The sequence below is a fragment of the Mytilus galloprovincialis genome, chromosome 4, assembly GCF_965363235.1.
Source record: "Mytilus galloprovincialis chromosome 4, xbMytGall1.hap1.1, whole genome shotgun sequence".
NCBI classification, from domain to species: Eukaryota; Metazoa; Mollusca; class Bivalvia; order Mytilida; family Mytilidae; genus Mytilus; species Mytilus galloprovincialis.
In genome coordinates, this window is record NC_134841.1 from 95,739,697 (window position 1) to 95,763,427 (window position 23,731).

The following is a 23,731-nucleotide window of genomic DNA, read 5'->3' on the forward strand; positions in this document are numbered from 1 at the left end:
CCAAGTGCATATCTTGGTCTATGTAAGTTATCGTTGACTTATATTAATTTAATTCATTCATACGACCAACTGATTCGCACACTCTTTGTAGAAGTTAGCCAACAAACAGGTACCGTTGGTAAATTATGTACCTTAACACGTTCTCTATTCATATGATAAGACCTTCTAAAATGTTTTTTTTTATTAGATCCATGTGCAGAAGGTTTTCTCAGACCTGATATGCATAACTAAGATAATTTCCTCTTTCAGCAGAATGAAAATTACAATTTGTCTAGTGCTTGCCCTCTGTAGCGCAGTCAGTGCCCATTGGTATGGAGGAGGATATTATGGAGGAGGAAATTATGGAGGTGGAAATTATGGATCAGGAGTATGGGAAGGTGGATTGGGTGGAATGTGGGCGGTGGGTGGGGGGAAACTGAGATTTGTGGGGACTAGAAGGTGGTGGTGGATCATACGTAGGAGCCGGACACCTTAATGTTGTTAGAGGAGGACCAGTATAGCAGTTTAGTGGTGGATATGGAGTTGGATACGGATACGGTGGACACGGAGATGATTAGGATATGGAGGTGAATACGGATACGGAGGTGGATACGGTGGATACGGTGGTGGATATGGTGGATATGGTGGTGGCGGTTACGGCGGTCGATAAATTAGTTCAAACAAAGGTAAGATCATGTTCTATTCAATATGTTTGAGTGATTATTTCGTGGATGTATGTCAGTTAAATAATAAAAAATAAATAAATTTTCTGTGTGATTTGAACAGATGGAAAGGCAATGTTTTACATTTTCCCTATGCATTCCTGTTTAACATATGTTTTATTTAGCAAAACGTTTAAACTAAAATAGCCTTTGTTGCCGTAATGGTGGTTAAAGAGTGAGAGTCGTATAGGTACGATGATAGTTGTGTTGAAATAGTTATTATATAATTCTACCCATACTTTTTTTCAATAAGACCACCGCTGTGGTTTGTCTTTTTGACTTCAACAAATATAAGGATATATTATATCATTTATAGTATATCATGAAATACTTTTTTAAAATAGGAATCAACAATTTGTTGTCTTTAAAACTTATTTTTACATAACTCTGGTATCAAACAGAAGTTCGAGGAATGAGCAAAGTTTTCTTTGTTATTCTGAAATCCTACACAAATATGTCTTAGTAGAACGGCATCATAGTTAGTAACATCATAACAGGTTGCATTTCTGTAAATATTGACAATGCAATTTCCCATAGGAACTCCTTTTACGTCTAAAACTGTGCTACTTTTACTATGAAGTTTTGAAAAAAAATCATATCCTAGAATGGAAAGTTCATATGCCCTACAAATTTTATCAAAGGTCAAAATATAGGGCTGTGCGGCATATTTTCAACGTTTATATGCCCCGAACTTATAAAAGTTTAAACAAACACTAAACTTCTTAACTTTCCCTACCTTGACTGTAGGATTACCACAGATTTCAATACACACAATATGCATATGTATATTTACTGGTAACACTCCCAAGTTGTGTCTTTTTGAGATGAAACCAAGATAGAGATCATAACTTGAAACCAGTATGTACACAAAATTATTTTATCTATGAAAAGTCTATGTCCCGGAAAGAGGCGTGGTTTGAGAAACAGCTGTATTTACAAAATGCAACTTTTTGACTTATTTACTTAACTTCTTCTTCTTCTTCCGTTAAGGAGTTGACCTCATATTTAAGTGATTAACTAACTCCGCTACGTAAAACTGTTTTAATATTTATATCTTGTATTTAATGCGTTTCCCTCAGTTTTAGTTGTAACCCGGATTTTTTTTTTCTTCTATCGATTTATGAGTTTCGAACAGCGATATACTACTGTTGCCTTTATTTATAACATTGTAAGTTGTGTTAATGTGTTGTACGAATTAAATTATATATAAATATTCAGACAACAGGTTTACAAAGAAAGGAAGAAGTTTGTCTTTATCAAAAATACTGATTAATGGCTAAAATGTAAAATTAAATTTGTTGAACGCTAGCATTTACAGCACTTAAATATATTTTTGATATACTTTTTTATATTGTAGGATATAAGATGCAGATTATTGACACAACGGACAACGGATGATGTTCTTTTTTCAACATTTATTATATTAAATACTGTCGTAGCATTCAAATCATGTTTAATTTTTTTATTCGAAATTTTATGGTTATCTCTCAGACTAGATTCAAAAGACAGTGAAATGAGTTTGAAAAATATTGGCTCTATTGGGTAGAATTTATCAATTTCATAATTCATTCCATCGAATACGGCTCATCTTGTTAGTCCAGAAAAGTCATTTTTATCAAACCGTCAATGTACTCTACGCATATTTCGTTCTTTCAGTGCACAATTCGGCGTTTCGGACATTCATTTCATTGTTCTTATCCAAAAATGAAAAATACGTAACATCATTGGTTTAATTATAATTGTCTTGGACGCTGCAAGTCTTAGTATTTCTGATATTCAGATATTCAAGATTTTAAAATTTATAATTATGACCATATCAATGATAATTCATGTCAACTCAGAAGTACTGACTACAAAGCTGGTGATACCCTGGTGGAATTAAAACTCCACCAGCAATGAAATTTTATATATGCGCCAGAAACGCGTTTCGTTTACCAATGACCCAATTCAGTGACGCTCGAATCAAAAATGTTAAAGAGGCCAACAAAAGTACGAAGTTGAAGAGTATTGAGAACCAAAGTTCATAAATGCTTGACAAAGACAGCTTATCTATTCCTGAGGTAGAAAAGTCTTAGTATTTCAAATATTCAACGTTTTGTAAACAGCTAATTTATAATTATGACCATATCAATGATCACTCATGTCAACATAGAATTGCTGATTACAAGGCTGGTGTTACCCACGGGTAATAAAAACTCCCCCAACAGTGGAATCGACCCAGTAGTATTACACAGAAGATATCTTCAAAGGTATGTCCTGATCATAAGAGATGTCTCGTCATTGGGCAGTTTCTTCTTTTGGTATACAAGACCGGTGGATATTAAGACTGATGTTGAATTTGGTTTCTGTTTCGCCTACATAACGCAGCTTGTAAGTTCCATAATATAATAAGCAATTACTATTTTCCGTTATACAATTAAATGTAACATAGATGTTGTATCGCTGATTTGTTACCGAGGTGCTTAAAGTGTTGTCAGTATTGGCGACTTTACAATGTCTTCTGTTTGCAAACACAACTTTAAAGGACTTTGTTTTTACTTTGAATGTAGCAAATTTGTCTTTAAAATTTTTAGGCCTGCGTTAGGCAATAACAGGAGGTGATAGAAATATTTCTTTTATGGAAGAATAATTTTCAAGACGACGCCACAGCTTGCGGATAGATGAAATATATGTAAGATCGGGATGGAAGGTGACAACAAACAGACTTCCATTCGTGCGGATCGTTCATATCTGTATTCCATGAAGATCTTTCGAACTTTTTCTTTTGCTTTATCGAAAGCTGCTATGATTTTAATGCATTTTGTTGATTTTAGTTTGTTTCCTTAGTTGTCCCATCAAGTAGTTGAGTTTAGATTCCAGAAAGCAAATTCGCTTTAGTCTGATGGCTTGAATGTAATGAAGTTCCCGGAGCAGTAATCTATGTAAGTACTAATGAAATTTTTTTAAAGATTTTACTGCTATGTTAATTGGAAACCTTCAAGATTGGTTAATTTAAATAATCGAATAATTTATCCTGATCGTATCTAAATTGACAGGCTTTATAAACAACATAATCGTTAATATAAGGATGTGACATAACGGTTTTGTATATGAACTCTACAGGAACAGCCAAACTTTAAAAAAAATCCTTGTTTCTATGAAAGAATTGGTAAAAGTTTTATGAAGTTGTGGTATCGAAATCGCTGCCCTTATGATTTATCAGACAAACATAGATTAAATTCATTGAAATCTATAATGCGACTTCAGAGGTGGTCATGTTGATATAGGCGTGAATTATACACATCATATGAATGGAGCCAAAAAAAGTTTTAAAAAGGGGGAAAACACCTCTTTTGTTGTAAATTTTGTATAGAATTGCATATGTCAAACTGAAATGAATAAATAAAGGAAAGGAAAACGATTGTTTTTTATATTAGATTTTTTCAAAGTATGTTTTTTTATTACATTTCTGCAGTAAAATGCGAAAATGACAGGACGAGGACCAAAGCTAAATCCATATAACTAATCAGACATATTTCCGAGGGCATTCATTAATTTGAAATGATTTCACAGCAAACTTTATCTAAATCATTACAATATATGTATGTCAATACTGAAGTGCTGCGCTATCGGGCTAGCAATATTCTTGCGTGAACTGCAAGTTAACCATGCATCGACTCATTGGAATTAAAAGAAATACAATGAAATTATGCTTAATGACATTGTGTATATACATTTGGAGACATATTAGTATAAGCAATGTTGCTTGTTTCTTGATTACATTTGTTTATACGTGACCATCTTGTATTACACGATTGAAATTATAGAACATGATATTGCTTTAGGATACCTTTTTATCAGGAGGACATGTCTTTAGTAATTGATCAATATTTCTTTAGTTAACATGTAATGTTAAGCTTCGTATTCCGTTGCTTTTGTGCAGCCAATATTATCAACGATTCAGGAAATCCACAAACCTAATTACAAAGTTAATCATGAATGAGCCCATATCCAACAAGAGGCTCTTTAAAACCTGTGTCGCTTACCTTGGTCTATGCACATATTCAACAAATAACCATGTCCAACTTTGTAGACGAGAATAAAATTCACGACAAAAATCTGTGTGTGTGTTTTTTTTTTTTATCTTGTATTGCTGACCATTGGTCTGTTTAATTTTTCTTTATATTTTTTTAACTTTTGCTCAAAACACAAAACAGGGTAAATAAATCCTCATTTAAGAGCAATCACTTCCGTAACTTTATAATCAAAACTTTACTTGTTAGTAGAATTTGCCTTTTTGATAATTTTTTTGATTAAATATGTCTATTTATTTAATATGATTTTTATCATGTGAGGTGACTTTTATCATGTGAGGCAAAACACAACAAAAGTGAAAACCGTCAACCGTAATTAAAGGACAACGTCGTAAATAAGAAGTCGCATGAACGATTTCTCCCATTTGCCATACTTGTTGATGTTTTTCTAATCGTTTATGTTTATTTTAAGTTGCTATCTATCTATTAAATTTTTGACGATCAAAGGCAAAAAAGCAAAAAAGGTGTGAAAATCGGCTTTAAGGTCAATTACTCTTATAAGTATTTGACGAACGATTACAATCATGTTTGAATTGTTTGAAGACATTGACTAGATTTTGACACTTTAAAGGATCTCTCTATCTATAATAGTTTTCAAGATAAAAGGCAAACATGAACAAAAATAGTTATCTGGAACGTCATAGTATAAATTATGCTGAGTGACGACGGTTCAAAAACATCGACTGCTTTATTCTTTACTCACTCGTTCCCTATTGTTACCGCCTTGAAAACTTTCTTTCTAGATGTAAATATCTTTTATTTAAGGAAAAGACCAGGAATATCTCTCAGAAAACTGATTTTAACCAGCAGTTTCCTTGAAAATATTGATTAATACACACTAGAAATATAATTTCATGATAAAATTCCACAAACCATGACTTTATAGATAGACAGGGTATTTTGTCAGCGTGTGACCTATCAATAATATGATCACCTACACCTATTTTCCGATTCCTATTTTTAAGTAACCGTCGACTCCCTATTGATATTGTCGTCTTTTAACAAAGCTGAGGCTTTGACTACTAAGATTCAAACCATGCAGTGTGTACAATTTCATATTAGACAATATCGTCTGAAGATATAAAAAACGGGTTTCTGCATTTACTATTTTCATAGACTGATATCTAAATAATTTCAGAAATTGTAGACGAGTTTCCCCGATTAAAACGTATTTATGAAATTTTAGAATCCACTTCTTAAAGTCATTCGGAATCGATTTAAAAAAAAAATAATTAAAGGGGTGTTAGTGACGAAATTTTATTAATGAAATTAAGTACATTTCAACTGTCACATATGTTTGCATGCTCCTCACTATAAATCAACTATACACATTTATAAAAGATCAAAAAATACTAAGACATGCTCCTACATTTAAATTCAAAGCCTAGAGCTGTAAACAATTCAAATATACAAACTTGACTATTCATATGTCGTCTAATTAAGAATTCTTCTTATTTTGTTTAATTCCAATTAAATATCAACCTGCATGTAAGCAACAGCCCCATATTTGTTTGGCTTTTTAACTATTTTGATGTGAGCGTCACTGATGAGTCTTATGTTGACGAAACGCCCGTCTGGCGTATACAATTATAATCCTGGTACTTTTGATAACTATAAGCAACAGCCCCATATCAAGAAAATCGTAATAAGAAATGAAAGTTATGAGATACCATATTAAACTGACGTTATATACTCCATATGCAGGCGCTGCCGGCATGTGGCTACATAAACATGGAAAGTACATAATTGGGAAGCTGAAATCATCTCGTCTGTTTTAAAGTTTTGTTCAAAACCGTATATCATTGTCAATTTGGATGAGGCACACTTTATTGTACCTGTTTTATCATAAACACTTTCAAGTTCATTGGGATAGATGCCTTAAACATAGTCCTAAACTTTGAATTATTTACTCAGGACATCATCAATATAGCGAACGTGAAGGTAGAGGACAATGCAATCTTCTTTTCATTCTCCTAAAATGTATATCTAAATGTGCTAGTTCTCGGCCAGGAATTCCGTCAGTTATTTTTTATGTTGTTAGGTCTTTTTTAAATTGTTCAGTGTAATTATTCTGTTTCTCTGTAATTAATCACAATTAATTCAAAATAGAGGTTATGAGAGCGTGATAAATGGTTACCCAAAGCATGGCTCATCTAGACGATTGTATGTTGACATTGAAGCGTCTTTCGAAATAATTCTACTTTTATCAATACAAATATCTTTTCAACAATATAATATTTAAAACGTTAAACAACATATGCATAATATCATCCGCTCAAAGCGCTTCTCTGAATTCACCTTCACCAGGAACGCTCAAGTCAAATATTTTGAATGCCAAGAATATACAAGAGTCAAACCAATTAAAGAGCTATATAACAAAAAACGACATAACAAAAATTATTAAAACTCATGATGTAAAGTCAGCTTTAAAATGTGCGGACATGAAACCGTGAAACATTAAAAACGAAGAAAAAACTAACTTATAACAATACTATTATTTAACTATACTTAAATATTACAGACTATAACTAATATAAACCACTAAAATACAGAGACCTCACCTCGAAAAAACAATATGACAAACATGTACCTTCGACGACCCTTTCATTCAAGGCTCCTAATTAAACGCAGGCAAACACAGAATCTGAAGGTTAACATGTGAGTGCTCAACAACTATCCCCTTAACCTCGGACAATGGTTTAACAATAAAACAAGAGAATTCTAAAAGTTGTATTGTAATGGCTTCACTCGTTTGACTAATACAAAGGAGGGCCTGGACAGGGTATTTGGAGCATGGGAGAAAGGGGTGGGAGAAAGAAGAGAAGGGGTGGGAAAAAGGAGAGAAGGGGTAGGAGAAAGGAGAAAAGGAGGTAAAACGGAGACAAAAATGTATAAGATAAGCTAAGATAAGAATTTTATTAATCTAATCAAGAACCCATAAAGGGCATCATTTTACAATACAATATGATTGGAAAAAGCAAAACAGAAAATTAATACCATACTATAACGTTATGGACAGGATCAGCGCCTAGCACAACATGTGTTTTATATAACTATTATATTAAATCTTATAACAATAAAATATTATATTATTTTATATATTTTGTTTACATCTGGATCTTATTTCTAAACCTTTAAGGTAGCACAATACAAAGATTTTTTTACTTCCAATCACTAACCTTTGAAATGCTGTAACTTTCTTATGAATGCATAGAAAATAATAAAAGAGGTATATATAGATAGATAAAAGATTTATCTTTTAAATGAATGCAATATTTTTATTATGCAATCATTATGTAATCAATTATTATGTAATTAGTGGCAAAATCTGGGTACGTCCACTTGAATGAATTTAGCTCTATCATCTCTTTAACTATACTAAAAATTTTAACGAAATCTTAATCAACACATCATGGGCTTCAAAAGAGTGTCTCAGATTGTCTCTATGGTATTCCATTCTCTCACAAATCTCTAATTAGTGTAAACATCCTAACCACATAAAAGAAGATAATGATTAATTAGGTGTAAAATTTGTTCTATACATTCTATCTAAAATCTGAGACACCCTTTTGTAGATAATAGCCATAGGAACAACATATAATAAAATCAACCCTCTAGGGATACCTATGCAGAAGCTAATTTCATTTGAAAGTGGAAATTTGGTGAAAAATATTTTAGACACAGTTAACATTATAATTGGTTACATAATTAAAGCATAATACTAACATTGCATTTATTTGAAAGAGTAATCTGTTAGCTATCCAAAACTACCACTTTTATAAATTTTCAAGCTTTATTAAGAAAGTTACAGCATTTTAAAACTTGGGAGTTGGAGTTATAAAATCTTTGTATTGTGCTACCTTAATAATGTAATTTCCTAGGTACATGAGAGTTGGTAAATGCTCATTTGTGAACAGCCAGAAATATTTCTTATCATTGGGTAGTTCTTTAAAGTTAGTAAAAAAGTGATAACTTTATCAAATAATAATTTCCTCTGTTCATTATATAATGGACAATTTACTGTAAAATGGGTCTCATCTTCAATAGAATTTGATCCATGTATATTAAAATTATTCAATAAATGAGTTAATTAAAAGATTCAAGATTGCGCTAATAAAAAGTAAAATAACAGACAAAAAAACGACTCCAAGGAAATATAGAAACGGAAAGTCCTTAATCTAACTGCCAAATCAAACAAATGAATAACAACTGTTATATCCCGAATTGGCACAGGCATTTTCTTATGCAGAAAATGGGGGATTGGACCTGGTTTTGTGACTAACCAAACCTTTCACTTGTATGACAGTCGCAGAAAATTCCCCAAAATGGCATAGAAACGAAAACAATATTCCAAACCTCGTCACTAATTCATTACGATCTCTTATATATGGCGAACACAAAGGTTCATGGTTCGATTCCCGGTCCGGGATGAAAATTTCAGGGATTAAATTTTCGGCTCTCCCTTGAGACCATTTGCGAGTATGGTCTTGAGGAAACGATGATAGTCCGTCGGAAGGGGACGATAAATGGCTGACTAAGAGAGAGCCATATCTCTTGCACATAAAAGACACCCTTGTAGACTGATTTCGAAAAAGAGAAGGCTAATCGGATGAAAGGTAGAAAGACCATTGACAATTTGTTTAACATTCGTTTTTCTCTTTTAATTAAATAAAAATAATAATAAACCTTTCCAATGTAGAGTTCATAAAATAAAAATATTCACTGTGGAACACCTCCCCCTTTTTTGGGGGTCTCTATTTTCAACCATCGAATTAAGCTTTCCATTCTAATTAAAATTTAAACCTTGCTTTTTAACCAATCTGTCCATGTACCGGACCGGCAACTTTCTTTATTTAATACTAAAATCTACATTGCCGTTATACACACGCAGGACATACCGAATATGGAAAGTGAAACTACAATTCAAAACATAAAGTCCGAAGGCACAAATAAGAAAAAGAATGTTTGGGTTTTTTTTGCAAAGGATGCCGGGGAAATTCTCTCTGTGTTCAAAATATACATATATATTTAAAGTTGACATAAAGAAAATCTAGCACTTCGAAATAAGTTGTATAAACCCTAAGCTACATCCTATATACCGATTACGTGAGCGACGGGTGGCCAAATAGACTCGGGTAAAACGGTACGCTCGCAGCATTTTGTAGTAGGACCAAAATATATAAGAAGCGTTTATGATTGTGTTCTATTTTACAAAGCATTTAGTGACAACATTTATTTTTGAATAAGCAGCTCATAGTGGAATATAGTTGGGAAAATCTCAACTGTACATCATGTCCAACAACAAACACATATCCGTTCTTGTATACCCACGTGTAAATTAACGCGTACCAAAAAGTGTTTTTAGTTTGTTTCTGCGTTTGAAGAAATATAGGCAAACAAACATATCTTTCTTTTTTTTTAGCGTTCTGAGCGCTTTTCTGGGTTTACGTTCATCAAAATTCCGATTTTTCATTTATTGTTGGCCATTGGGTTTTATTTAATGAATCGTGTGATTGTAAATTTCAAGAAATAATTTTTGAAATACGGATTGAAGGGAAAAAAATATATGTAACGGGGTCTGAATGATCTAATTTTATTTTGTCCCAACGGATGCGCATTAAGTGTTGACATCCCAAAATGACAGGCCTTTGTTTACTTTTACTCATTCCGATGTTACTGTCCTGTATAAACTGCGCTTATACGATTACAGTATTGGCAATCAATTTTTAAAAGCTTCCGGAACCATATTTTCTGTAGAGTCCAATAATATTCCAAAACTTGTTACACTTGGAACATAAAAGAAAAGCTGTGCGCCAAAATAACCAAGTTCAAGGATAATTTTTTTCTTCTTCTTTGTTAATTCCATTCCAAAAATCATTTTCTGCCTGATTCGATTAACATGATTAATTCCTGTACGAAATATTCCAGGTGGAATGAACACGGAATATAGTCGGAATATTGCTCTGAATTTCTACCAGAAAAGAGTCATATTTCAGTCAGACAGTAGTAGGAATCCACACGGAAAATAGCCGAAAAATTTAAATTAGCAGGAATTTCATAGTAGGAATATGCAAATTAGCAGGAATAATTTGGTAGGAAAATAAAATTCCTACTAGAAAACCTGGTAGGAAATTTTTAAAATTCCATCCAGAATAATATTTTCTGGTAGGAATCTAAAAATATACAAAATGTAAGTGTATATTCACAAATACACAACTGGGTCAATGATAAGTTTGAATCTCAACAACAAAGAACAAAGAAAATTCATGGAATAAATTCATTTAAAAAAATGGACTTTTGAAATGTACAAGGAAACTGTAATATATGCAGGCTAGAAATTGTGTTATGCATAAACATGAAAATAAGCCAAAAATATGCCTAGATGAAATTAAGTTATGAACAAATAATGAGTATAATTATGCACTTTTGTTGAATTAATTGATAACTAGATATTTTTGGCAAGCAGATTAAAACAAATCATTTTGAATGTATAAGAATTACCTTCAGTCTTCATAAGCCATATGTTCTTACATTTCTATATTGTAGTTGTGTGACCCTAGCTTATAGCATTGTGTTCCAACACAACTTTTCAATCTTTTCCCCTCTAACTTTTGAATCTGTGAACTGGAACTTGCTTGCATTTAAGACTGCAAAGTGTGTGTTCTTAACAAACAGGAATCCAGTTCAAGATAAGTAAAAACATTCCAAGTAGAAGGATTTTTTGGTAGGAATTTATAAATTGATCCTGTTTGGAATCTTGTACAAGTAGTAGGAAAATAAATAATAAAATCAGATTTTCAAACCAGAAAAAATCCATACAGACTTTTAAGATTCCACCTAGGTAGTAGGATTTTGGTAGTAGGAATATAAAAAAAATCCAGTCAGAATTTTGTTCATTTTCCATGTCCGACTACTTTCTATATGGAATCTTTGATTCTAGGTAGATTCCTACTTTATTCCTACTAGTGTCTAAGTGGAATCTTACTACTTATTTCGTACGGGAAATATATCCTGTATTATTTTCTAAAGATTTTATTTTTATTTTTTGCAAGCAGCGTTTTTCGGCAACCATTTTAAAACGAATTGGCGAAATTGCACTGATAGTGTCACAATAATTCCACGTATTTTCACACATTCTCCTGCGTTTCTATAATTTGGATTTATACTTTAAAAAAATCATCGTTTCCGAAACGGCGTGCATCAGAGTTAAGCTGGGGTCACACATTCACAATTTTTATTCCCGATTAAAATTTTTCAAAAATCGAAAATATGGACAGTTGCTTTGGAAAGTCCCTCCTATATAGATGCATCTGATCACGTTGCAGCCATATTGCACCCTATCTTTCTATCAATGTATCTCTGTTAAGCACATCTCCTCCTGAACATCTGGATGGATATTGAAGAAATATTTACACGAGAAAGTTCTAAATTTTACAGCCTACAGGGGAGATACTTGTTACTTTAATGTAAAAATGATGTATGGCATCACTAATCTTCTAAGCGAAACTCTTCCTGAATGTTTAATGCATGGATTTTGATGAAATATGTCAGAAAAGGTAATGGAGAGAGAAAAAGGAGGGAGAAGGGAGAAGGGAGAGAAGGGGCCGGAAAAAGGAGAAGAGGATCGGGAGCAGGGAGAAACTTACCCCCTGTCCAGCCCCACAAAAAGCATTTATTTACTCAAAAAAATATACAAGAATACTACAAATTAAATAAGAGCTAGTTAAAAGCCTACAATTACAGTAAATGAATAAATCATGTTAAGCCACTTCTGTTTTATATTTAGTTGATTCATTGGGTTTATTTTTCTGATGTCGTTTTTACTTCTTTAATGTTACAAAAAGGACTAATAATTGCTAAAAATGATGCATTATTATTATAGTAGAATGTTTGATTTTAGTCGATTTTTTTTACCATAAAATTTACAAACTACATTCTCCGTCAGTCTTTGACTTCCAAACATTTATCTTTATGGACAAAAGCTTACTGTTTTTCTTTTTAAAGAAACAACATGCCCTTTTCAATTTTGATCCAGTGTTAATTGTAAAAACCAAAAGTCTCATTTGTAAATTTGTGGTTTAAAAAATCCATAATTTATCTTTCTTTGTTTATGTGAACATGTCCCATACATCTTGATTTTTTTATGAAATGAACAATGTATATAAGGCGTTCAGAATCAACTATTCAACACCACACGGTCATCGTATCGAAGCTGAACAAATAAGAATCAAGTAAGTTTCTACTTTATTATACATTTTTTAACTGTCGGCAATGTAGAAGAAATATAAGCAAATGTCTGCATTACTGCATAAAATTTGTTATTTTATATTACTTAAACTCGGGTATTTCTTTATCCCTTACAGGACAAAAGATAATGGTGTTTCTTAAACTTGCCGTTTCTACAGGAAAAAATTTAGCATCTGAGTTTTGCTAAAAAAAAAAAAATACTGTCACATGGCTTCAACTTTAACAAATAAGTTTCTAAACGAAATTCCTGTTTGATTCTAAATAAAATACACCTTTTGAAGAGTAATTTATTTGGAAAACCCAATGTTGGATAAACTGATCATTCAGTTGTCGTGAAATTATGTTCTTTAAACCCAGTTTATCCAATGGTAATTGAACTTGCAAAATAAAACTAATTCGTCAAATATGAAGTAACTGATTTGACCTCATTGAATCCGCACTCATGTGACCTTCAGTTTTACCAAATAGCTAAAGATGAATCATGCATTAATTATGCGTGTCCAGTTATTAAAAGGAAAAGAAGGTCAACACTTAAAGTGAAACAATGGTAAATCATTTGACCACATCAGTCTCACCCGATATGAATTTTTTATTGACCCGATAAATTCTCGTCTTAGGTGGCTAATAATATTGTTTAATAATGTTTTAGTTAGGACTCTTGCATGTTGTGTCATAAAAAGACATTCCGTTCTGTCGAAATTATAATTTCATTACTAATGCATAATTCGACACTTAAACCTGCTTTTTATTGCTTTGTTATGTATTTGGATATAATACATTCGATCCCTTCAGGCATTGTTGAAAATAACTAAACGGCCGCTGATGTTTGTCCTGAAAGAGGATATTTATATATAAATAAAGTAGTAATCGATCTATTTTATAACAAGGTATTGTATCATTTTACATCAGAAACAGCACATGTATTAATAGAAATAAGAAGATGTGCTATGAGTGCCAATGAGACAACTCTCAATCTAAGTCACAATTTGTAAATGTAAACCATTATAGATCAATGTACGATCTTCAACACGGAGGCTTGTCTCACACCGAACAGCAAGCTATAAAGGGCTCCAAAATCATTGAAACGGGAAAACAACCGGTCTAATTTATATATGATAAAAAAAAACGAGAAACAATAAACACTTATGAACCACATCAACAAACTACAACTACTGAACATCAGATTTAACATGTTTTAGCGCATTATCGAATGAAGAATTTAGTATAAAGCGTGGAGAAGTCAAACAACTTTATCATTTTGCAAAAATTAATAATTCAGCAATTGAATTTAAAAACAATTTAAACATTCTTTATTATAATTTAACAAACTTGAGACAATATAAACAATTGACTTCGATTTTCAACATTATTTATGTAGCCAAATTACATCTTGTGTAGGCCAGTTGCCCATACTTGACTTCCGAAGTTGTCGCAAGTCATTTGGATTGTAAGGAATAAATTAATGTTGTTCTGGAAAGTTTACAATGATTTGTCGCGAAAATTTGTTTCGATGAAAGATCCATTCTATCTGTATACCTTGCACAAATATTTTATAAAAAAAAACCTGATATGCTCTTTCTAAAGCTTTGTGCTCAAATCCCTCAATATCCATTTTAATGAATACTCTTGGAAATAAATCAAGAGGTCATCTAATACTATTGTAGAAATAGTACTATAATGTCTTCTAGAAACAGTTTTGCCTTTCACTGATTTTAAATAGTCTGCGTTTTGGTCAATGAAAGTTCCACCAAAGTTTTTATCGTCTGCTCCTAGACTTACAGTTTCGTGTCTTGACGAAACTGCATTCATAATAAAATGAACATCTTTGAGATGTGATTGGTTCACAGAGGCACATAATTTTTGTACATTTAGATTTAAAGCGTCAATAGCAATAACCTTTCTTCCCAGTTTAGCAAATGATAGCGAGTATGTTCCCAAATTTGCACCAATATCTATGAAGTTTAAAGTTGGGTCTGATTCCATCAACTTTGAGATAGTTAAAATTTTGTCTTTATCAAAACTTCCAGTATAATCCTTCTAGAAACCCATATATCCTTCTGTGGGTCGTGCACGTGAATTGAAAGATTACCAAACGGTGTCACCAATGTAGTCACCGTATCCTTGTGAACATTTTTACAAATATCCATTCTTGGATGCCAAACTCCAAACACAAATATTACGTCTTTCAATCTTTCTGACGTTTAAGTTTTGTTGAGTGTTAGATTTTGCATCTTTCATCTTCATCTCTGTTGTATCATATTTTGAAACATCTCTCTGCCTCTCTTTTTTTTACATTGTATTTCTTGCGCATTAGACAATTTTGATCCATTTATGTAGAACTTTATATAAGTAAATCAGGGAGGTTTTACCTGATGATACTAGTATTTGATATTTTTCTGTGAACTTGTTGCATAAAGGGTTGCTTAGCGTTTCATTGAAATTTGTGCATGTAAGCTAATAATTGCAAAATTAATCAACATTACAACTATAAGATAAAACAAAACTGTTAAAAATACTATCAATGTCTTTTTAGTAGACCGAGGTCCGATGGACTGTAGAAACATCAAAGGAGTTGTGCTGAATATTGCCAAAAATTGATGCAAAATAGGAAAAAAATGTAATCATTATTGATTTAATGAGTCAGAGGTCAAATCGAAAATATTCAGAGACAATGTTAAACATACCAGCGAACACTGAGGTCAATGTCATGAAAGCAGTACAATTGCTTTCTTTGAAGTTGTGACCAAGGCCATATTTACTGCAGCTGTCGGGTGGCTGTTAGTCAGGCAAATGTAATTGCAAAAGATTAAGCTGGCTTATTGTGTAATTCCAGATGTCATGCTTATTTGTCTTGTGCAAACAAATAGGCTATTTCATCTAGTATGCTTTACTTTTGTGTCCAATATAAGATATTGCATATGCTACTTTTTATCATGATTTATGTTTGAAAATAAATGGTAGAAGGTTGGTTTTATAAATTTTATATTTAACGACTTTGTCACTTTGCACCACTAGTCCGTATGTGGCAACACGCTGTTAAGCTAAATTTGATCAAGAAGTCATGTTAGCTTATGATGTTACTTTGCGTCCGTTGTTTGTCTGTAATCTTCTAACATTTAAAAAATAATACTAATACATGTACACATTTGAAAAAAATAAAGGAAAAAAAACACACCATAGCTGAATAAAAAAAAGAAAAAAATATATAAACAAATAATTATAAATAGGTAAAAGAAAAAAATACCCACAAATTGACACAAAAAATCCAAACTTACAAACCCAAAGAAATGAGTGTTTGAATAAAACATTTAAGTCAAAAGAAGAAACAAATATAACTCAAAGATATTGTGATGTACAAGTTATTATCTTTTTCTCAACAAAAGTTGTACAAGTAATTACTGGTACAATTACATTTGTACAAGTAATAAACTGTATGATGGCATCATACAAGTAATTACTCTTACAAAGTTTTAGTTCAAGTAATAACCTGTACAAAATAATAAAATATACACGACATATATAAGGCGTTCAGATTCAACATCACACTGTCATCGTATCAAATAAGAATCAAGTAAGGTTCTGCCTTACAAAATTAAACATTTTTGTTAACTGTCGACCTCTGGTCTGTAATTTCACCATATTTTTTTATATTTCCGATCTAAACTTTGACTAAGTACGGATTCACAGGACAGATGTCGCATGTCTATTAGAATATGTTTAACATAACGACCGCCCGGGTTTGTTCCTTTCAGATCCATGGATTCCACACGATTTTAGCTCGTTACCTTCATTTGTCTTCGTAATCGATTTATTTGTATTTGAACATCGGTGAACTTCTGATTTATCAATTAGACCACTAACTTAGATGTTAATGGATATACATATAATTTACAATGTTTTGAAGATAATTTTTAAACTTTTATAACTAGATGAAACTTCATTATTCCTCAGGTGGTGCGCCTTTGTATGACCATGATGAGTTCTTTAAAGTAGGGCAAATACAATATGTTCTATTTTCCAGTAGAACGGTATTTCGCATTCTAAATCTAAGTTACGTTTAAAATAGAAATAATATCAAAATTGTCAATGAATATAGGTATCTAAGATTATCGTTTGAAATTTTTATTTAAACATTCGATATCTATTGACAAAACAGGCCATCCAGACAATGTATGAAGTATAAAAGATGCGAAGAGATGATTTGTCTGCGGCATATATCAAATTCATTTGATAAAGCGGTAAAAAACAGTAAATAAATAAACAGTAGTATACCGATGTTCAATGGTCATAATATGATTAAGCAAACACAAATCCGTTTTACAAACAAAAACCGAGAAAGACTCATAGCCAAAAATACATTTTAACCATGGAGTTGTCAGTTTATTTTCGATCTATGAGTTTGAATGTCCCTCTGATATCTATCACCCCTTTTTCATAAACTATCGAACGAGAGACAGATCGACAGAGCCACTGAACTACGACAAACACAAACGCCAACATACATAGATACGAAAGATCGTACAATTTGTTTTACAAATTGAAATATAAAATATTATAAATCTCTTATCTTTCAAATTCAATTTATTTATAAGGTAGTCTGTCAAGGCTCGGTGTTTTTGTTTTTCAAATGTGTAAAATGTGTTTGCTTTACGATTGCAATGTCCAAAATTTACAAAACGTAACACCATTTTGAGATATGTTCATAAATATTTAGTTGTAGATACAAGTAATTTCAAATCGTTAAAATTATAAACATATAACTCACATTAGAATCAAGAAGCCCGAATATATTAGAGCCTGAAATATGAGAGATTTTAAACTAAGACAATCGGATGTATTGTATAAACATAATTAAAAGCCTTGTACCATGTAAAATAAAAATGATATTGTGTATTTTTTATATTGTTAAAACAGTTAATTATTTTACAAGAAATATTCGATTGAATGTTTGTTCATGGAAAAATAGTATAATTGGTTCCTTTTTGAATGCATGGAATCATCACTTATACTTGTATCAAACAACTTTAAAGTCAAAATAAAGCACGAAATGACCAAATATTCCGAAAGAATTTGCCAAATGCCTATCTATGTCTAGGTAAGTTATGGTTGACTTACAATAATTTAATTCATACGACCAACTGATTTGCACACTCTTTGTGGAAGATTATCCAACAAACATGTAAAGTTGAACAAATTATGTACCTTAACACATTCTCTATTTAAATGATAATACTTTCTTTAAAGTTTATTCTTATAAAAGCCATGTGCAGAAGGTTTTGTCAGATTTAATATGCATAATTAAAACAATTTTCTTCTTAAGCAGAATGAAGATTACGATTTGTCTGGTGCTTGCCCTCTGTAGCGCAGTCAGTGCCCATTGGTATGGTCCTGGAGGAGGACATTATGGAGGAGGATATTATGGAAGTGGATGGGGAGGTGGATGGAGTGGAAACGGAGGTTGGTGGGGACATGGAGGTGGTGCTGGATCATACGTAGGAGCCGGACACGTATATGTCGTTAGAAGAGGACCATGGTATGGTGGATATGGTAGCAGATACGGTGTTGGATACGGAGATGGATACGGATACGGTGGATACGGACACGGTGGATACGGATACGGTGGATACGGACACGGTGGATACGGATACGGTGGTAACGGTGGTGGATATGGTGGATACAATGGTGGCGGTTACGGCGGTGGATATATTAGCTCAAAGAAAGGTAAGATAATGTTATTTTCAATATGTTTTGATTATTATTCTGTGGTTGTATGTCAGTTAAATAAATTTAAAAATAAATAAATTTTCTGTGTGATTTGAACAGATGGAAAGACAATGTATTACATTTTTCCTATGAATTACTGTTAAACATACGTTTCATATAGCAAAACGTATAAACGAAAATAGCCTTTGTTGCCGTAATGGTGGTTAAAGAGGGAGAGTCGTGAAGGTACGATGATAGTTGTGTTGAAATAACTATTATATAATTCTACCCATACTTCTTTTCAATAAGACCGACCGCTGTGGTTTGACTTTTGAATTCAACAAATATAAGGATATAGTATTCATTTACTAGTCTAGTATATCATGGATAACACACTTTTTAAAATTAGGAATCAACAATTTGTGTCTTTAAAGCTTATTTCTACCTAACTCTGGTATCAAATAGAACTTCCGGGAATGCGCAAAGTTTTCTTTGTCTCTATGAAATCCTTCACATATATGTCTTATTATAACGACATCATAGTTAGTAACATCATTACAGGTTGCATTTCTGTAAATATTGACAATGAAATTTCCCAAAGGAACTCCTTTTCTTCTTATAATGAACCACTTTTACTATGAAGTTTTAAAAAAATCATATCTTAGAATGGAAAGTTCATATGTACTACAAATTTTATCAAAGGTCAACATATAGGGCTGTGCGACTCATTTTCAACGTGTATATGCCACGAACTTTTACCCCGCCACATTATTTATATATGGGCCTGTCCCAAGTCAGGAGCATGTAATTCAGTGGTTGTCGTTTGTTTATGTGTCACATATTTGTTTTTCGTTCAGTTTTTTTTTGTTTTACATAAATGAGGCCGTTAGTTTTCTCGTTTAAATTGTTTTACAGTGTCTTATCGGGGCCTTTTATAGCTGACTATGCGGTATGGGCTTTGCTTATTGTTAAAGGCCGTACGGTGACCTATAGTTGTTGATGTCTGAATCATTTTGGTCTTTTGTGGATAGTTGTCTCATTGGCAATCATACCACATCTGCTTTTTTTTATATTATGAGAGTTTAAACTAACACTAAATTTCTTAACTTTCCATACATTTCTATATAAACAATATGCAAATGTATATTTACTGGTAACATTCCCAAGTTATGTTTTTTTAGATGAAACATAGAGATCATAACTTGGAATCAGTATGTAAACAAAATTAATTATCTATGATTATTCTATATCTCCCAAAAAGAGGCGTTTTGAGAATCAGCTGTATTTACATAGTGCAACCTACTGACTTATTTACAAAAAACTTTTATAACATTGTAAATTGTGTTAATGTGTTGTACGAATCAAATGATATATAGATAAACTTTAATTAGACAGCATTTAGACAAAACAGCTTAACAAAGAATGGAAGAAGTTTGTTTTTTTATCAAAAATACTGATTAATGGCTAAAATGTAAAATTAAATTATTTAACGCAACTAGTAAATTTAGTACATCACAAAATATATTTTTAATTTACTTTTTATATTGTAGGATATTAGATGCAGATTATTGGTACAATAGACAACGGATGATGTTCTTTTTTTCAACAATTATTATATTAAATATTGTCGTAGCATTCAAATCATGTTGAACTTTTTTATTCCAAGTTTATGGTTATCTCTCAGACTAGATTCAAAAGGCAGTGAAATGGCAGGGTTTGAAATAGGTTGGCTTTATTGAGTAGAATTTATCAACTTCATACTTCATTTGTTTCCATCTAATACTGCTCATCTTGTTAGTCCAGAAAAGTCATTTTTTTCAAACCATCAATGTACTCTACCACGGCACATTTGGTTCTTTCAGTTCACAATTCGCCGTTTCATTGTTCGTACGCAAAACTGAAAAATACGTACCATCATTGGTTAAATTCTAATTGTCTTAGACGGTGCAAGTCTTAGTACTTCAGATATTCAGATATTCAAGATTTTTTAAATTTATGATTATGACCATATCAATGATAATTCTTGTCAACAAAGAAGTGCTGACTACTAGGCTGGTGATACCCTTGGGGAAATAAATCTCCACCAGCAATGAAATTTTATTAATCGTCCTTCCCCACGCCTATATTACCCTTTTCTGTCGCTCAATAATTCTCTTATCAAGACTTCAGGATTTATCAGAGCGATGTCACAATGTGAGAGGAGAAGCTATCAGCGACGTCACAATGCGATAGGAAATGTTCTCAAGCTTGCTTTCGTGAAGCGTAAAACTGTCTTAGGGAGAGGGAAAAGACTAGTAATAGAACGATAAACAGATAATCGGATTTTCTTCGTATAGATATCGTAACATATCTGCAGCTCGACACAATGTCAAACCTTGTGGCTCGTTCGCTACGCTCACTCGTCAAAAAGGATCACATTGCTGCCCGCCGCTGATATTTTACGATATCAATGTGTAGAAAACCCGATAATTTATACATATGCACCAGACGCGCGTTTCATTTATCAATGACACAATTCAGTGACGATCGAATCAAAATTGTTAAAAAGGCCAACAAAAGTACGAAGTTTAAGAGCATTGAGAACCAAAGTTCATAAATGTTTTGCCAAAGACACCTTATCTATTCCTGAGGTAGAAAAGTTTTAGTATTTCAAACATTCAACGTTTTGTAAACAGTTAATTTATATTGATGACCATATCAATGATCACTCATCTCAACATAGAAGTGCTGACTACTGGGCTGGTGATACCCACGGGAAATGATAACTCCATCAGCAGTGGCATCGGCCCAGTGATATAACACAGAAGATATTTTCAAAGGTATGTCTTGTTCTTAAGAGGTGTCTCGTGATTGGGCAGTTTCTTCTTTTAGTATACAAGACCGGTGGTTATTATAGTGCGGTGACACAATAGGAAAAAGTCGATTATTAAAAGAGTTTGATTTCACTTCATGTTACACGGCTAAAAATTAGCACAGTCCATGACAAATGATTTTTCTTGAATTTAAGATTGGTCGTCAAAAAGTCGTATGGTGCAGGTTTTTTTTAAGCTTTTAGTAAGCAAATTTTACTTAAAAAGTAGATCATTAGTGGCATGCAGTTTGTTTTTTTATTCAAAAATTGCCATTGAATATCTTTCTCTTTTGTTTTATTCAAAAACCAGACATAATGCTCTATGCATTAGGAGAAAAAGATAATCCTAAAAGCCTTTTGGTGACAAATTATGAAGGAAAAAAACTACTGTTAACGGGGACATTTTGTTTTTACCTGATTCCAACATCATACAATAAAGCGCTGATGAATGGATTATATCGTATCTACTATAAAGTATTAAACTGCAATTTTTCTTTTCATGTACACATGTTTTTATGAAATAAGATTGTTTAAAGCAACATTTTATAAACTTTCAAAAATTTCTGCCATTCAATCATTAATTTTTTTTTTTAAATCGGATATTTGTGCCCTGTCCATGATTGGGCTGAGTACATAGTTTTCCTGTAATATTTTGGACTAAACTTTACTAACTCGGGTTTCAACAAAACGATTTAAGTTGAACCACTCGAGTTAACCCCTCGTACCCTGGTTCCAACCCTCACCGAGCCAGAGTTAAACTCGAGAAACTCTTGAATGACGTCAAACCAATGAGAATATTTTATTTTGTTATGCTTGGTCGGGGCCTTACCCTAGAGTTACTTAGAGTTGTTCCGAATATCAACTCTAGTGCGTTCACGTGATAATCTATTAACTCTGAAGTCGATTGAAGAGTTTCAAGTAAACTCGGCCCTTTTTTATTTGTTTTTGGTGTTTTATTGTTTCGTTGAATTATTTGGGTGCCTGTAATTCTTTTTTAAGGTTGTGTTAAAATGATTTTATCTATATAAGAGGCATAATAAGTTTACAGTTTGTTTATTTAAGAAATAGGAATCCGACAAAATCCCCAAAAGATAACAAAACTATAAAGTCCATTGAAACTTGGCTTTAACATTTCAAAGAATCAAATTTTCAGTTTAATCCCTTCAATAGTGTTATTTTCTTAAATTCGGAAGTTGAATAATTTATATTTTTTACCACTTACAGTAAATCGAGGTATTTTGACACAGTTGATTGGTGTAATGATGAAATCTACCCAAAAATTGCGCAGATAATTGTGACTTTAGTTCATTCATAGATGAACAAATATGGTTCATTCTATTCGCATGAAAATAGTATTTAAAAGTGGATACGAATGATGCATAAGTCTATATAACATAGTGGTATTTACAGTTCGAACTGCAATTTGAAATGCAGAACCTTTTCAAAGACCAAAAGAAAACCATTTTGCTTAGTTCTTTGATTTCAAATTCAGATATATTGATTATTTCCTGTCTCTCTTTTACCCACACATCAGTCAGTCAGTTTCCCAATTAGCCTGTAATAAAGGATACTACAGAAACTAGAATGTTTGCTTCATACGTGACATTTTCTTTGATATAAAGACAGATTGACGACTAAAAGAAACTCTATGAAAAACTTTGAAGGGCGATTTTAACTTTCCAATTGTCAATTTCCCCATGTCTTAATGTACTTTAGGCCTTTGTGCCATCATACAATGTGCACATATCTCAAATGATACCTTACGCGCGTGCATGTTGAGTCAAAACAGACTTCATGAACAGGAGTGTATCCCTGACACTACTTAAAACAGTCCGCATATTACAAAGGAATATTTAAACATATTAGTCGACAATAATATCAAAACGGCATGGTAAAAGTAAAAAAACGACGTAAATTATAAACAAAATTCTACAAAACTCTACATAGACTACCAAAGATCAACACGAAACATACTGAAACCAAGGGTTATCTCGTGTGCCCACGGCAGATCCTGTTTCGATTGTGACACCTGAGTTTCGAACGTGGAAATTTAAATTTGGTGACATGTACTTAATTATGAAGAAGAACTGGCGACTGAAAATTTGCAATTAATTTTTTGTTCCATTCGTGTTGGTAATATGTTGATACTTTTGTTC

At 32.3% G+C, this 23,731-nt stretch overlaps 3 protein-coding genes across 6 annotated transcripts; 2 read left to right on the plus strand and 1 right to left on the minus strand.

Moving 5' to 3' along the window:
• Positions 1 to 253: 253 nt before the first annotated feature.
• Positions 254 to 649, plus strand: LOC143073788 (uncharacterized). The gene is made up of 2 exons (XM_076249545.1): positions 254 to 377; positions 567 to 649. The coding sequence occupies exons 1-2, from the start codon at positions 254 to 256 to the stop codon at positions 647 to 649; spliced, it is 207 nt and encodes a 68-aa protein (XP_076105660.1).
• Positions 650 to 12,875: 12,226 nt separating this feature from the next.
• LOC143070855 (uncharacterized) lies at positions 12,876 to 20,365 on the plus strand. 4 transcript variants are annotated; one of them, XM_076244975.1, is made up of 4 exons: positions 12,876 to 13,005; positions 18,342 to 18,596; positions 18,627 to 18,742; positions 20,275 to 20,365. In XM_076244975.1, exons 1-4 carry the CDS (start codon positions 12,923 to 12,925, stop codon positions 20,280 to 20,282), a joined length of 462 nt encoding a protein of 153 aa, XP_076101090.1. In that variant the 5' UTR covers positions 12,876 to 12,922; the 3' UTR covers positions 20,283 to 20,365. The 4 variants fall into 4 exon arrangements, with proteins under 4 accessions (XP_076101090.1, XP_076101089.1, XP_076101091.1 ...); XM_076244974.1 differs by having other exon boundaries at positions 18,342 to 18,742; XM_076244976.1 differs by having other exon boundaries at positions 12,965 to 13,005; positions 18,345 to 18,742.
• LOC143070943 (uncharacterized) lies at positions 14,366 to 15,185 on the minus strand. Its single transcript, XM_076245044.1, has 2 exons — positions 14,801 to 15,185; positions 14,366 to 14,654 (listed from the first exon to the last, which is right to left on the minus strand). Exons 1-2 carry the CDS (start codon positions 15,002 to 15,004, stop codon positions 14,481 to 14,483), a joined length of 378 nt encoding a protein of 125 aa, XP_076101159.1. The 5' UTR covers positions 15,005 to 15,185; the 3' UTR covers positions 14,366 to 14,480.
• Positions 20,366 to 23,731: the final 3,366 nt, after the last annotated feature.

What these genes read in the sequence shown, in the direction of transcription:
- LOC143073788 (XM_076249545.1), top strand. Translation starts at nt 254, where the DNA reads ATGAAAATTACAATTTGTCTAGTGCTTGCCCTCTGTAGCGCAGTCAGT. An exon ending in TGGATCAGGAGTATGGGAAG is followed by an intron (nt 378 to 566) that starts GTGGATTGGGTG and finishes TAGGATATGGAG; the next exon opens with GTGAATACGGATACGGAGGT.
- LOC143070855 (XM_076244974.1), top strand. Translation starts at nt 12,923, where the DNA reads ATGAACAATGTATATAAGGCGTTCAGAATCAACTATTCAACACCACAC. An exon ending in GCTGAACAAATAAGAATCAA is followed by an intron (nt 13,006 to 18,341) that starts GTAAGTTTCTAC and finishes TTTCTTCTTAAG; the next exon opens with CAGAATGAAGATTACGATTT.
- LOC143070943 (XM_076245044.1), bottom strand. Translation starts at nt 15,004, where the DNA reads ATGGAATCAGACCCAACTTTAAACTTCATAGATATTGGTGCAAATTTG. An exon ending in TTTCGTCAAGACACGAAACT is followed by an intron (nt 14,655 to 14,800) that starts GTAAGTCTAGGA and finishes CCTCTTGATTTA; the next exon opens with TTTCCAAGAGTATTCATTAA.